The 14435-nt window shown below is 42.3% G+C and overlaps 1 protein-coding gene across 1 annotated transcript in view; it reads right to left on the bottom strand.

The window, feature by feature from the left end:
* The window catches only part of FGD3 (FYVE, RhoGEF and PH domain containing 3), a gene marked incomplete at its 5' end in the record, with an annotated part of 44156 nt that overhangs the window by 17770 nt on the left and 11951 nt on the right, over positions 1–14435 (bottom strand). The window contains 6 exons of the mRNA XM_015824105.2: positions 5262–5292; positions 6230–6309; positions 6509–6601; positions 8714–8860; positions 11634–11692; positions 13858–13996. Coding sequence (XP_015679591.2) covers positions 5262–5292; positions 6230–6309; positions 6509–6601; positions 8714–8860; positions 11634–11692; positions 13858–13996 — 549 coding nt within the window. The remainder of the gene's footprint in view (positions 1–5261; positions 5293–6229; positions 6310–6508; positions 6602–8713; positions 8861–11633; positions 11693–13857; positions 13997–14435) is intronic.

The raw sequence follows: 14435 nt of genomic DNA, 5'->3' as shown, positions 1-14435 counted from the left end.
TGTCCGTGAGGACAAGTACATGACGCCTCCTGACCTGGCTGTGGAAGTGAAGGAGAGCTAGATGTACGGCCCTCAGTTCCAACCAGTTGATGTCGTGACGGAGGTCTGATTGAGACCAACGGCCCTGTGCCCAGTGGGAACGAAGATGCGCCCCCCAACCAAAGAGGCTGGCATCGGTCGTGAGGAGGAGCCGTTCCGGCTCCTTGAACAACGACCCTTTGAGGACAGCTGGGGACAGCCACCATGTGAGGGAAAGCGAGGCCCGAGATGGGAGTCTCACCCTTCTCTGAGAAGCACTGATATTCTGCCTCTGGAAGGGGAGTAGGAACCACTGCAATTCCCTGGAGTGGAGCCTGGCCCACGTTACTATGTCTATGGCTGATATCATCTGTCCTAGCACCCTGGAAAGGCTGAGCAGAGAGACTTTCTGCCCCTTGCGTACTTGGCGGATGGATTTTCTCAGGTTGGTCAAACGTTCCTGAGACAGATACACCCGGCATTCCCTGGTGTCTATGACGGCCCCTAAATGCAGTAGCCGAGTCGTGGGGACCATATGACTCTTGAGGAAGTTTACTGAGAACCCGTGATCCTGGAGCAGCTGTACTACCCGGTCGAGATCCTGTCGTGCCGAGTGGGCGGAGGTTGACTGGATCAGGATGTCGTCCAGGTAACACTGGACCCTGATCGGTACCATCCGAAGGCGAGCTGCCAGGACCGCCAGGATCTTGGTAAACACCCTGGGGGCCGACGAGAGGCCAAAGGGTAGAGCTCGGTATTGATAGTGCTCTCCCTGGTAACTGAACCGTAGAAACCGCCGGTGATCGATAGAGATGGGGATATGGAGATATGCTTCCGTGAGATCGATGGATGTCAGGAAGTCTCCCTTTCTCACGCTCCCCAAAATGGAGCGGAGTGTCTGCATCTTGAATTTTTGATATCTGATATGAAGATTCAAATTCTTTAGATCCAGGATGGCTCTCCATCCTCCTGACGGTTTTGGAACGACAAAGAGGATGGAGTAGAATCCCCGCCCTCTCTGGTCCACCGGAACGGTTTCTACGGCCTTTATCTCCAGAAGATGCTGGATGGCCTGGTACATCAGGTTTCTTTTGGCTAGGTTTCGGGGAAACGGGCAAGAAATGAACCTGTTTACAGGTGTGGAGATGAACTCCAGGTGGAGGCCGGACCGTATCGTGTCTAGGACCCACCTGTCCGTGGTGGTGGTCTCCCATTGGTGGAAGAACAGCGATAGTCTGCCCCCTATGGGAGATCCTGTTGCCGGGAAGTCACCTGGAGCGCCGAAATGGCCGGCCGCCCCCACGAAAGGGCCGCTTACCCTGGTTACCTTGGTATTGTTGCCTGGGCTTGCTCGCCTGCCTGTCAAATTGTCCCTCTTGACGGTCCGTTCTGGGTGGGAAGGGCCGAAAAGAGTTTGAATAGTTGTTCCTATTCCCCCCCCGAAAGGACTGTCTACGGGAGAAAAAATTTTGTTTCCTGTCAGGTTTCTTAATGATATGGTTGAGCACTTTGCGCTTATCCTTATTCTCCAAGAGATAAGGAGTCAAAGCCTCACCAAATAATTTACCCCCCTGGTACGGGGCAGAGGACAGACGCCACTTGGATTTAGCATCAGCATGCCAATGCTTAAGCCAAAGCATGCGTCGACTGGTGATCCCTGAAGCCATGGCCCTGGAAGCAAACTTAGTCGCCTGGAGTGTAGCATCCGAGGCGTACTCCATTGCTGCCACCATCTTACTGATGTCCTGTTGAGAGCGGACATCATCCTTGGGGGTGCGGGCCTGTAGTTGTTTTAACCAACAGTGGGCTGCCCTGGTGAAAAACGATGCTGAGGTCGTTGCCCTAATGGCCCAAGCGGAAGCCTGGTGGATCCTGCGAAAGGACAACTCGCACTTACGATCCTCTGACTTCAGAGCTTCCGACACATCCCCCGCTATGGCTGTCGGAGAAATCAATGGTCCGAAAGGCTCGTCCACCGCAGGGACCTCCAGCGCATCCTCCAGTTCCTTGGCCACGTTGAACAGTTTTTTGTCCGTGGAACTCGGAAGGGGAAAGGAGGCAGGTAACGCCCATTGTTTCTTAACCGCAGTTAGGAACATGGGCGGACATGGGATCCGGTGCTGAGCTGCCACCGGTTCAATGAAATTTGGATCAAGGTCCGAATCAGGAGCAACAGCAGTTGTTGCGGAAGGGGGCTCAGATCCACGGTGTGCGGTGGAAGAGACCTTGCGGAGCAACGTGACAAACGCTGAAGGGTGAAACATTCCAGTGGGCGCCGGAGCGTCCGCCGACTGTTCCTCTTCCTCAGACATCGGAAACTCCTGGTCAGAGCCCTGATCAGGTAGCGACAACCCCTCAGAGTACAAGGATTCCGCAGGTGAAGAGGGGCCGGACTGAGGTCCATCAGTTTGAAGTGGGATAGCAGGGGGAACTATGACTGGTGGTTTAGGAACTGCCCTAGCGTTCAGAGCGCGGTCCACTGCCTGAGCAATTAACATGGACAATCGCTCCTCTGAAGGGAAGGGGAGCTGTTCGGTCTGGCGAAGACCAGCCGCTGTAGGGGTGAAAGTGGCCTCTGGCCTACCCTGGAACGACTGATTAAGTAGAATGTGGGACTCCTGCTCCCGCCCCCCAATCTGAGGATTGTCTAGTCGAGCTATTTTCTGTGCCCTAGAGAACTCCTTTTCCAGAGCTTGGTGTCTCCTGGTGGCGTGCTTATCTGCCCCCTTGGATGATTTTTTTGCAGATTTTGGCTTGGTATTTTGTGTAGCCCTTTCAGATCCGTCCGGATGAGATGGCATAGAACTCATGCCAGCCAATGAAGGGGACACGACCTCCTTCTCAAGGGGCTCCATCCTCCGATAGTGCGGGGGCTCAATGGGGGCCTCCGGTATCTAGAGGGAATTACCACCGTGGGTGCGACCAGACGCAATTCCAGAGGACGCCTGGGACCCAGGTACAGCTGCAATCACAGACAGCGACAGACACGCTAAGGGAGTGCCTGGTGCCCGTGGCAAACGTGTCACAAGCAAGGACCGGTGCTCTGAGGGGTCACCGTGAGTCCACTGAAAATGCTGGAAGTGATAAATCTGATGCACGCCTAAAAAACCAACCTTCCAGTTACTATTGAAATTACAGTATGCAGCTCCAGAAGAGGCTGCAGGCCACTCAATAAAGGCTGCCAATTAGTCAAACCCAGGAGGCACCAAGCTAGGGAAAAATATGGCCTTTTGAAGTGAATAAATTTGTCCAAAAAAAGGCTGCAGAGAGAACACCCTAGAGATGAAGAAGGAAACCTGTGTGACAAAATGGCCGCTGATCCTAAAATGGTGGCCAGTCCTGAGGGAATCAAATGACCCACCTAAAGGTTTATTTAATTCCTTCTTCTGGGGACTTTGTTCCTAAAGAATAAGCCCCTGCCTCCCCGAGGAAGGTGAAAACAATGCCAGCAATGCCTTTAACGACTCAGGCTTCTAGACTACAGTTTTTGGATTGCACTCTGCATTCAAAATGGCGGCCGCGCCAGAACGAACTGTCAAAATTTGACAGTTGGGATCTGACAAGGGCTCTATATGGGCGAAGCGGCTGCTAACCGCTGCGCGATCATCCGCTAGACAGCTGACCAGCCGCCCTGGGTCAATCCCTGTTGTCCACTTTCCGGCCGAAAAACGGCTATCTGTGACAGCGAAATTGCTTTAACGATGAAGGGATTGCCCTCCGCAACAAACGGCTTACCCCGGAGCGTTTGCCGTCACAATTTCCGAGAGACAAGCCTTTGGCGCCAAAAGCCGTCTCCGCGAAAACGGACTCCCCGGGGATGCAGCCGCAATCCCCAGGAGCGTTGCAGTCGCAAGTTGTTAGAGGGGAGCCCTTGTCGTACCAAGGGCTATCCCCACGAAAACGGCCTCCCCGGGGATGCAGCCGCAATCCCCGTAACAAGAGGCTTTTCCGGGAAAAAACTGCGCGAAGGGAAAAAACGGAGAGGTCTGAGCCTCAACGAGTTTCTAACTGCACCTGAGTTTGAACTGTTTTAAATTTGGAGTCCACGATCCTAAATTCCCCAGTTCTGTGCTGTGAGCTCCTGGAGGGAGGGGAGAAAGAAGGGACCCCCTTCTGCCTCCCAAATACTCCCCCCCAACTGCAGAGCTAACAGGGGAACTGTGAACTTAGTAAACAATTTTTTAAAATAATCCAATTATGATAATTACTATAGTCCTGTACCTAAGAGCCAGAGTTGTACGTCCTGTCCTTGGGCAAGATCAAGTCAAGACTGGGCATAGGTCCAAGGACAGGGGCGTGACAACTTTGGCTGACTTGATCTGATTGGGCAGGAATACAGTCACAACCCACGGGTGGATCCTCCATCTCCAGTGCTGGAGAATATGATTTCATGAATTTTAACCCAAACCAAGTATTGTGAATGCATCTTGCCTGCTCTGAAAAAAACCCCCAATGGTTTTTGACCTATTCTAAATTTCCAGACTGTGGACTTCAGTTGAGATGGAATGTCTAACAGATTCCGGCAAGGTGAAGGAACACAAAGTACTGTTATGAAAGAGATACAGCTCAAATTAGGGGGTAGCATGAAAAAGGGAAAAATACTGCCTTAATTATAATCTAATCTAATTTAATCTAATCTTAGGTGAGTGTATAAATGGGATAAATAATATAATGAAATATATATTTTAATATGAAATGTTTTTAGGTTTATTTATTTTATTTATTTTTCATATCTTTGAATCACCCATCTCCATCACAGGTCTCTCTTATATTATTATAATGTCATGTCATGTCACATCACATCCTGGCAGGTTGTGTCACATCATATCATTCCGCCAGTTGTTAGCTGGGGATCCATGCCATTGCAGGCTTGTTCCTTCCCATCCCTTAAACTCAGTTAGGCAAGGGACCGCCTCCAGCTCCTCCCACCCATCTATTCCATACCCCCCCCAATCTTTGCCCTTTTGGCCACCCTGTACCTATCCTTGCAGTGTGGCAAGTAGCCCCAGAACTGCACAGCTCTGAGGCTACTTTCCACGCTGTGGTTTAGGGACTTCTTGGCGTACCACGGCTCTAGGGCTGCAAGAATCCCCTAAGCCATAGTGCAGCGTGAACCCACAGCCATCCTTGGAAGCCATAACTGCCTGAGTTGCTCACTGCAAAAGCACAGTGCCCTGGGAAGACCCAGCTGCTCCAGCAGCATGGAGCAAAGTAAGAGAAAATCTTGATAAAATAGATATTACCTGAATCCAATCTTTCTTTTCATCTTCTGTCCTATAAAATTAGAACAAAGGGTTTGCCTTTCTTTTTATAATATCAATTCTTTGATAACCAGAGATAAATAATTTAATATATGGAATTGTTTTAATGTCTGAAAGGGATAAACTAGGGAACAAAACTTCACATCTTGTTAGACAGCCAGCTAAACTAAAGTCTCAGTTTGTTTCTTCTCCTGTACCTCTGTTCCAAGGCTCTGAAGAATCATGAAACAGAGAATTCCAGAGGCTTTCTGTCCCACTGTGCTTTTTCACTCAGAAATAATGCTGCCCTCCAGGTAGCCTCCACCTTAGTGTGCTCTGTGCACACCATACTGTCACCTCTTTAGGCTTCTTCTACTCATCATCTTTTCCAATGAGCCGAACAAACCTGGCTCCATGGGAGGCCAGCCTTCAGGGCAGAAGCATTTAGGAGCAGCTAGTTGCTTCATTGGATCTTTGTCTTGTTGAAATTGCAAAAGAGGAACAAAAAAGGCTCAAGATAAACCCATTATTTCAGAGGGCTCCCCTGAAGCATCTTCTTGGCACTTTCCAATAGGAAAAGTAAGGGGTGTGTAAGGCAAGCTCTCCAGTGCTTTCTTCTCCTTCCTCTCTCATGAACGTATATGAAAGATGGAAGGCAAAGCCATGCCCCTGAGGGTTGACGCCTCAAATATTTCTTATTCCTTGTAGTGGGATTTCCTCAGGAGCTGCACATTTTCATTGAGAAGGATTTAATCCTGACTCAATACTATTCTCCACTTGAACAGCACTCATTCTTTGCTGGGATTGAACATAAGATTATGACAGTTACTTGTCTAAGCAAATATAATATAAACGGGATGCACCCAACTTTTTTTCTTGTAATATTTGCTAAACATTACATTAGACGTTTAGGATGGGAAAGGTCCAATTCAAAATAAATAAATATATTTGGGGGGGGGAATAATCTGTACCTGGCTTGTAGCTCCAAGGATCTTTTCTTTCCTGTTATTGAAAAAGTATGGGCCACATTTTGCTTGACAATTTCCTGGACCTAGAAAACCAAAGCAAAATTTTGCCATTTTTTAGTATTTAATTCTAATAATGATCAGACAAACCAATGTATTTCTCTCAATAGGAGAAGTTCATTCAGAAATGAATTCCTTATTAAAAATAAAACAGTAACTATCTTAAACAAGACTAGAAATGCATGCATACACCAGAAACTAAAATCAAAAGAATCAGATACAAACCTGCAATCCTGCAATATCAATTTTTTCACGAACACTGAATTTCTGACCTATCAATCTCAGTTTTGGAACACAGTATAACACCATGCTGTTAAACTGCAAATAACAAAAAAAGTATTTGTTATGAAGTTATCTTTACATAATTCTTTCATGAGAATACATATATGTATGCAATAGTGGCGAAAATCTGTAGCTTGGGTGTATTTGTATGTATATATGTATTTATAACCAAATTCTTTCTTATATATCTTTTCATGAATCATAAAATATAGCTTCAGTAAACAGATATTGTATACTTTTGATACTTATTAGAAGATTCTAGATTCTAGAATTGGGAGATTTAGATGTACTACAATGATGTACTTCTAGGGGACTTCTATCTTCATTGAAATCGTGCCCTTCCTTACTACCAAAAACAATCTGTGCAAATTCCCTTTAGGGCATGTTCTGCACATGTACTGAGTTATTGTTTTATCTTTTATTTATTGTATTTCTATTTCACTATTCTCTACGACAGGGGTGTCAAACTGCCGGCCCACGGGCCGGATGTGTCACATGTAAGCTGCACCCACCCCTGTTCCTGCAAGGGGAAAAAAGTCACGATATGTCGTGACACGTCATGTGACGCAGCAAGTTTTACCCCCCTGCTCTAGGACTTCAAGGCCCCTATACATGGGTCTCCCTAATTTGTTTTGGTAATTACAGCAGTCCTACTAGATACAGTGATCAGCACAGAGTCACTCAGTGCGCACCATGTTTGAATGGAGACATGAATGTGATCTAAATTGCAACCCTACACTAAACTGCTCCTTAAAAGTATCTCCAGGTAACTTCTTAGAACAGTGATGGCGAACCTTTTAGAGACCGAGTGCCCAAACTGCAACCCAAAACCCACTTATGCATCGTTGGGTGCCGGGTGGGTGTGGCCAATTGGGTGGGTGTGGCTGCGGTGGTAACAGCAGACTGGGTGGGACTAAAAAGTTCAATCAATCAATTCCAACTTTGCAAGATCTTTTTTTTTCCTGCGAGAAGTTGAAATTGACTGATTGATTGAACCTTTTTTTTTTGTACATGGTGGCGGAGGCTTAAAGCGAAAAGGTTTTATAAAACCCAGCTGAAGGTCTAGGACTGGGGCGACGGTGCACGTGCCTACAGAGAGGGCTCTGAGTGCCGCCTCTGGCACCCGTGCCATAGGTTCGCCACCACTGTCTTAGAAGAATTCATTTGATGTAACAGCAGATAACTGTGCCAACATTCTTCTGTTCTATCTTTATCCATATGGGAAATTTGATATATTTAGGATAACAAACTCCAGAATTACTCATTATGCTTCCTTATCTCTCACTGACATCTATTATTTAAATGTTCTCTTGATTGTATTTAATAATCTAAATTTAAATTTTATATTATTGTGAACACATGTATAACCTCACAATAGAGGATTCAGGGACAATAAAGTCTATTGCTGCAACATATACAACACTACAAAATTTGCACATGAAAAGAGTTTTTAGATATAAAAATAAGTAAAGCCTTGCAGATTATTTGCAAGTTTCCAATTTCTAGTCTGTTTTGTGCTAAAGTTGCAGAAGGATTTATTTTGCCTATAAACGCACACCAAAATGCACAGTTTATATTATGGCAATAAATTAGAAATGTAATAATGTGGACTGAAGTTGTTTTACAAATAGCACCCTGTTTTATCCAACACAGAATTCTGGCTGATTCCTGATTTGTTTTTGTCCCCTTTTCAAGATTCTTAACAATTGATCAAAGGTAAGGTAAACACAACTAAGAAGACACAACTTTTCAAGCCAATTTTTTTCCTAAATAACATTGTTCTCTCTAGATTATCCCTAGTAGCAGTATTCACATTCAAACACGTAAAAAATAACTCCAGTATACTAGCAAAAGCCCCAACAATTTACTTACACACACAGACACACAAAATCCCTCACTAAGACTAAAGGGAAAAAAGCCCAACATCAACTATTTCTAAAATGTTTGGAATACTCTTTGAATGTAGTAACACCAAATGGACTGGTCATAAAAGAATGAAAGCCATCTAAGAGGGGTAGGAATACTGTTTAAAAGCTACTGATAGTTTGCCGAGTATGGGCGTGTGTGCCAAGGATTGATTAACCTAGTCAAAGGAGCTTATGTGGGCAGAGTGTAAGGATTTTATATCAAAGAAACCAAGTAACTTACCAGAAATAAATACCTATCCTGTGCTGTGCCATTCTTGGCTGACAGTTTTTGAATATGACCCTCTTTAATCAATTCATTGGCAGGATTAACAATATCTTCTTCTCCACCAAGGCGTTCATATACTTCTAACAACTTGTGCATCTTTTCCTACAAGAATTTAAAAAAAACCACTAATTTTGGTATTTCTAGTATTTGCTAATTTATTATAAACGCTATAAGAGAAGGTAATTCCATCATTTAATAAAGAAATATGTTAGGCATTAAATAATTATTGTCAACCTTAATTTTACACTCTTGTACAAAATAAGTAATCAGAACAGTTTTTCTAATAATAGAAAAACGTCACACACAATCATAGCAGTGGGGACTTGTTTACACACACATTTTCTTTTGATGTCACTAAAAAGTCCACAATTAAACCTGCATGCCTTGCAAAGAATTAAAATGTGTATGCCTATCTGCAGTAGTGAAATGCCTACAGTAATATAGGCACATAGGACATTTTCTATATTCAGTAAGGAGAGATAAAAGCTGTCTCAGCCATTTTATATTGTGAATAAGAATAATTTTTACTATTTGTCTTTGTAAGGTTTTTATGGAATCCTTGGTTCTCAATATTATTTCACTTTATCACTTTTTTATTTTATCTTCATTTTGCAGCTGCAGGTGCCAATTTTCACACATTAATAATTATCAGATAAAGTCAGAATAATCTGATTTTTTAATCAGTTCCTATTTACCTTGTAGCAACATAAAAGAAACCTATGAATATCCACTTAAACACAATTCTGCTATAGTTGCTTACTCCATAACTAATATTTAGAATTATTCCAAAATCTGTCTGTGTATCAAGCAATAGGAATAAGCCTTTAATAAAATAAATAAATAAAATAACATATAGCACTAAAATGATAATCTGAGAACCCTTCAACTGGAAAAATAGTTTTAATATGCTATTTTTATTTCTTAGAAAAGCAGAATGGTTTGCATGATATATAGATGGAATCCCTGTCTAATAATTACAAACATAAAGGTATAATTGTCTTAAGATCTTCTAGTATTAACATTTCAGCCTTATACTTCAGATTTGATTTTAAGTTTTTTTATATATAAATTTAATTCTGCAGGAATACTTTAAAAGTGTTGTTCTATAAAACCTAAACCTGCAATTCAACTTTTGTGATAACCTTATGAGCATTAGCACCTGAGAAAACTAGACCAATTTTCTTAAATAAAACCAGTGCACAACATTTTGTATATTTTCCTGTTGTCAATAATGATTTCTACACAGTACAGTTAAATATCTGAGCTGGTTAAAAAAAAGTTACTCTGTATTTCATACAGGATGCATACTACCTTCTGAATCTGACCACAAGGTCAGTGTAATAGTAGTCATTTGCTCTTCAGTACAATTTGAAGTCACTACTGCCCCGAGCTTCTTCCTTGGCAGCCTCTTCCAATTTCACAAAGCCCCTTGCAATGGCTTTGGACCATGTGTTAGATTATTTTCACCAAACGTGCATATGACTGAACAAGAGAACTTATTTGTAGATATATTGAAAAACTGTCTACTCATGCATGCACCATTTAGAATCTCTCCATCTATGTATTAATAGTAGGTTCCAATAGATTGTTGTTATATGTTCCATAACTTGTAAGATCTTCAACCATGCATCTATATTCGAAGAAGCATCACTATAGTTAAAGGGTATAAGTCACACAGATATCTTCAATTGTCACTATGAAAATGAGCTCCCAGATGAATGAATCATGCATCCAAACATTTAATATTCAGTGTAACTTTTGTTCCTCAGTAAGATCTTAAGACTTCATAAAATGGGGTATAAGCCATATCATGGAGGCTTAGCACATCATACAAATGCTCATGACTATCCTTTGATTTGGCAAAAGTAGATGCAAAATAGAATTGCCACTAATATTCCTCCTCCTACTGCCTTTCTCCCATAGTCCTTCAAATGTCAGCACCCCAGCTCTTACACTGCATACCTTTATTCCTCCTCTTTCGCCTTCCTTTTCCCCTTCAGAATGCTGCCCCGCCTGTCAAGGGCACTATTGCATAGCAAAGCAAAACACAACAGCTGTCCAGTGTTTTGGTGGGGAGGGAAGACAAAGAAGAGCAAGAGAGGCCATGGGGAAGAGGAAGGAAGAAAAGACAGGGATTTGCAGAGAGGAAGTAGAAAAGCTGGCTGGACAGCCATTTGCAGAGATGGTTGGGTTTATGTGCCAGGTGAAGCTGAGCCTAGAAACTCATTGCTTGCTTATTAGTATATATAGGGGAAAGATCCGATAACAAATTTCTGAGATTAACCATATACAGGTAGTATTCAACTTACAACAGTTCATTTAGTGATCGCCTGAAGTTATAACGGCACTGAAAAACGTTTTTCACACTTACAACCATTTCAGCATCCCCATGGTCACGTGATCAAAATTCAGACACTTAGCAACTGACTCATATTTATTATGGTTACAGTGTCCCGGTGTCATACGATCACCTTTTGCAACCTTCTGACAAGCAAAGTCAATGGGGAAGCCAGATTCATTTAACAACCGTGTTATTAACTTAACATCTGCAACGATTCACTTAACAACTGTGGCAAGAAAGAAAAATGGAGTAAAACTCACTTAACAAATGTCTCACTTAGCAACAGAAATTTTGGGCTCATAAGTCGAGGACTACCTATACTGTAAATAATTTATAACAAGTAGGGAGAAAAAAGTCCCCACAAAGCGTGCACGTAAATATTACATATAAAAACACAATAATTATATTTTAGTCTGATAAATATTAGAGAGTATGAGCATCATTACGTAGCATTGATTTTAAAAAACCAGTGTTTCAAGCAAGTATCTCAGCTGATGGCTCAGATGACATTTGTTTTATGTGCTTTCTACTCACCATCTTTCGGATGGCTGCATTTGAATGGTTTGCTGCAGTAGAAATGAGCTCCAGAGATTCTGCAATGTAGACAGTAGCAATTATACATTCTGAAGATTGCTATTGGTTAATAGTACAGTTTTCATTTTCCTTGTACGTACAAACTGGTTCCAAAATTGCAAGCTAGTGAATTCATTTCTCCCTGCACTATGTCCATGCCTTTTAGGATCAATATGAATCTAAGTCTTCCAGTGTTAGCATCACTGATATAAAAAAAGTAGCACAATATGCAGTAATTATTAAGCAAAAGAAAATTGTATTTACCAAAATGTCAAAACACAATAAATTGTGTTGAATGGACAGCATAGTATACATTTGTCTCTTAACTGGTAATTTGGATTAAAAGGGGCTGTTCAGCATGAAAACCTAACATTCTCTTCTACATCACTAAAAAAAAGCATACTACATTGATACATACTTACTGAATTCTATTGCATATAATCCTATACTGTATATCGAAACAGAAAATGTGACTTGAAAGAAATTGATCGGTTCCTTGAAAAGTCAATTTTGACCCATGGATTGTTTAACTGAGTTTATTTTTATTTAATAACAGTTAACCTTTATGTTTGAGTGCACAACCTGGCACTTTAGTTGAGCTTATTGAAGTGATCCTGCATTGTGATTTAGCATTTTTGTGTAAATATATGAATCTTTTCTTCTATAAGCAGAAGGCACTGCAGGCTTCCCTTTCTGGGTGAAAAAAAAACTGTAAGAAAGCATTCCAGTTATTTTAGTAACCTAAATGAAATTGCCCAGATTTAATAGGTGGTATTGTATCATGGAAACCTCGGTTCATTTAGGGTCAGTGTGGTGTAGCAGATAGGGTGCTGGGTGTAAGACCCCGGGACCCCGGCTTCAGTTCCCCCCTTAGCTATAATTTCTCACTAGGTGTCTTTGAACTCTCAATCATACCAGACAGGCATAATTCCACCCCAGCAGGGTTTTTTTCTTCTTTCACCTTTTAACTTTTTTCAAGTTGGATACTAGGCCATTTTGCTTCTTCAGCTGTTAAGGTATCAGGAAATATTATTTGCCAATAACCCATCTCAACTAATAGGTACCAGAGGCTTCACTCCTACAGGCGTAATGGAAAACAGTGACAAGACTTCTGTACTTACTAGATGCATGTTATATGCTGTATATAACAAATTAAAGGTTTGAATTCTTGATTTTATGGGTTTACTAGACTAGATGCTCTGTTGGTTCATCATTTCAGAGATATTTCCTTACCTAATCAGAAAAACATAATGACGAAGGGCAGGCAAAAAAGAAGAGGGAGCAGGAGTCCGATCTCCTGCTGGCTTCCCCATTGAGTGTCTTTGTGGGAAGCTGGCAAGAAGCATCATAATTTCCTTCCTTCCTCTCTCTTTCCCTCTCCCTTCCATCAGTCCTAGCCCCAGAGTGGTGTAGAAAAATCTGGCCAAAGTTCAGTTCTTTATTTGCTTACACCATATAAACAAAATCTTTGGCCAGACTAAATTTATACCACTCTTAACTCTGATATACCCTGAGAAATTTTAGGAGGTAGCTATACCAATGTTCCTTCTCTGATCCATCCTTCTCTGAAGTTGTCTCTTGTTTCACACCCCTCCTTGGATGGTTTCCTCTTTCTTGGTAAAGTGCTGCTTCACTGTAGTCCATTGCACCACCTCCCCCTTCATAGACACAATGCATCACAACTTCCTTTCCCTTCTCAGTAGACAGGTAGGTGGATGCTGCTGGGTGGAGAGGGGGGAAAAGGGATTGTGAGACTGGCTGGGAAACTGTTACAGAACATTGAAAATGAATATCATGTGATTGTAATAGCAGCCCAGCAGTGCAGCAGCAGCCACTAGCACTGAAGCAGCCACAACGTCCCCAAATTTCATTCTCTTGGGAGTCATGGGTCTAGGATTTTGGATACATTCTGTAAGTTAGGTATCTTGGTTCAAAACCTGTTGCCCTATGAAGCACCACTTTACCCAGGTAAAGGTCATGACAAGAATGTTAGTAGTATATAGATAGCCCAAAGTGACCAGAACTGTGTGTTTGTGTGTGTGTGGTTAAATTGAAACAATGAGAACAAGTTTTAATTGTTACAATATATAGAAAGTATTTTATGGATAATCAATATTCATTCTTAAAATGTATCTTTACTAAGCAGCAACTTGTTTCAAATGGCACCTATGGAAACTACACTTACTTTCAGCATCTTTCCTATCTGGTGATTCTTCGGGAAGTTTTTTAAGATAATCCTTCAGGAGAAGCTCATAGCGTGGAATTCTCTGAACAGGTTCTAGCATGTGGTGTTGCAATGTCAGGTTTCCACATATTTCTTGTTTCTGAAATTCAAAAAAAGATATATTGCACTGGCTCACTAAAACAAACAAGAAAAAAAACATGGTCATGGTTGCTGGAATTGGGTATGTCTAGTTTAACGAAGAGAAGGACGAGGGGGGACATGATAGTAGTGTTCCAATATCTCAGGGGCTGCCACAAAGAAGAGGGAGTCAAGCTATTCTCCAAGGCACCTGAAGGCAGGACGAGAAGCAACGGGTGGAAACTGATCAAGGAGAGAAGCAAGAACTAAGGAGAAACTTCCTGACAGTTAGAACAATTAACCAGTGGAACAACCTGCCTCCAGAAGCGGTGAATGCTCCAACACTGGAAGTTTTTAAGAAGAGACTGGACAGCCATTTGTCTGAAATGGTGTAGGGTTCCTGCCTGAGCAGGGGGTTGGACTCAATGACCTCCAAGGTCCCTTCCAACTTTATTATTATT

Source organism: Protobothrops mucrosquamatus, unplaced genomic scaffold (assembly GCF_001527695.2).
Source record: "Protobothrops mucrosquamatus isolate PMUCROS unplaced genomic scaffold, P.Mucros_1.0 scaffold2119, whole genome shotgun sequence".
Classification (NCBI taxonomy): domain Eukaryota; kingdom Metazoa; phylum Chordata; class Lepidosauria; order Squamata; family Viperidae; genus Protobothrops; species Protobothrops mucrosquamatus.
Note: the sequence above shows the minus strand (reverse complement) of the source record. Positions and strands in the feature narration are given on the sequence as shown.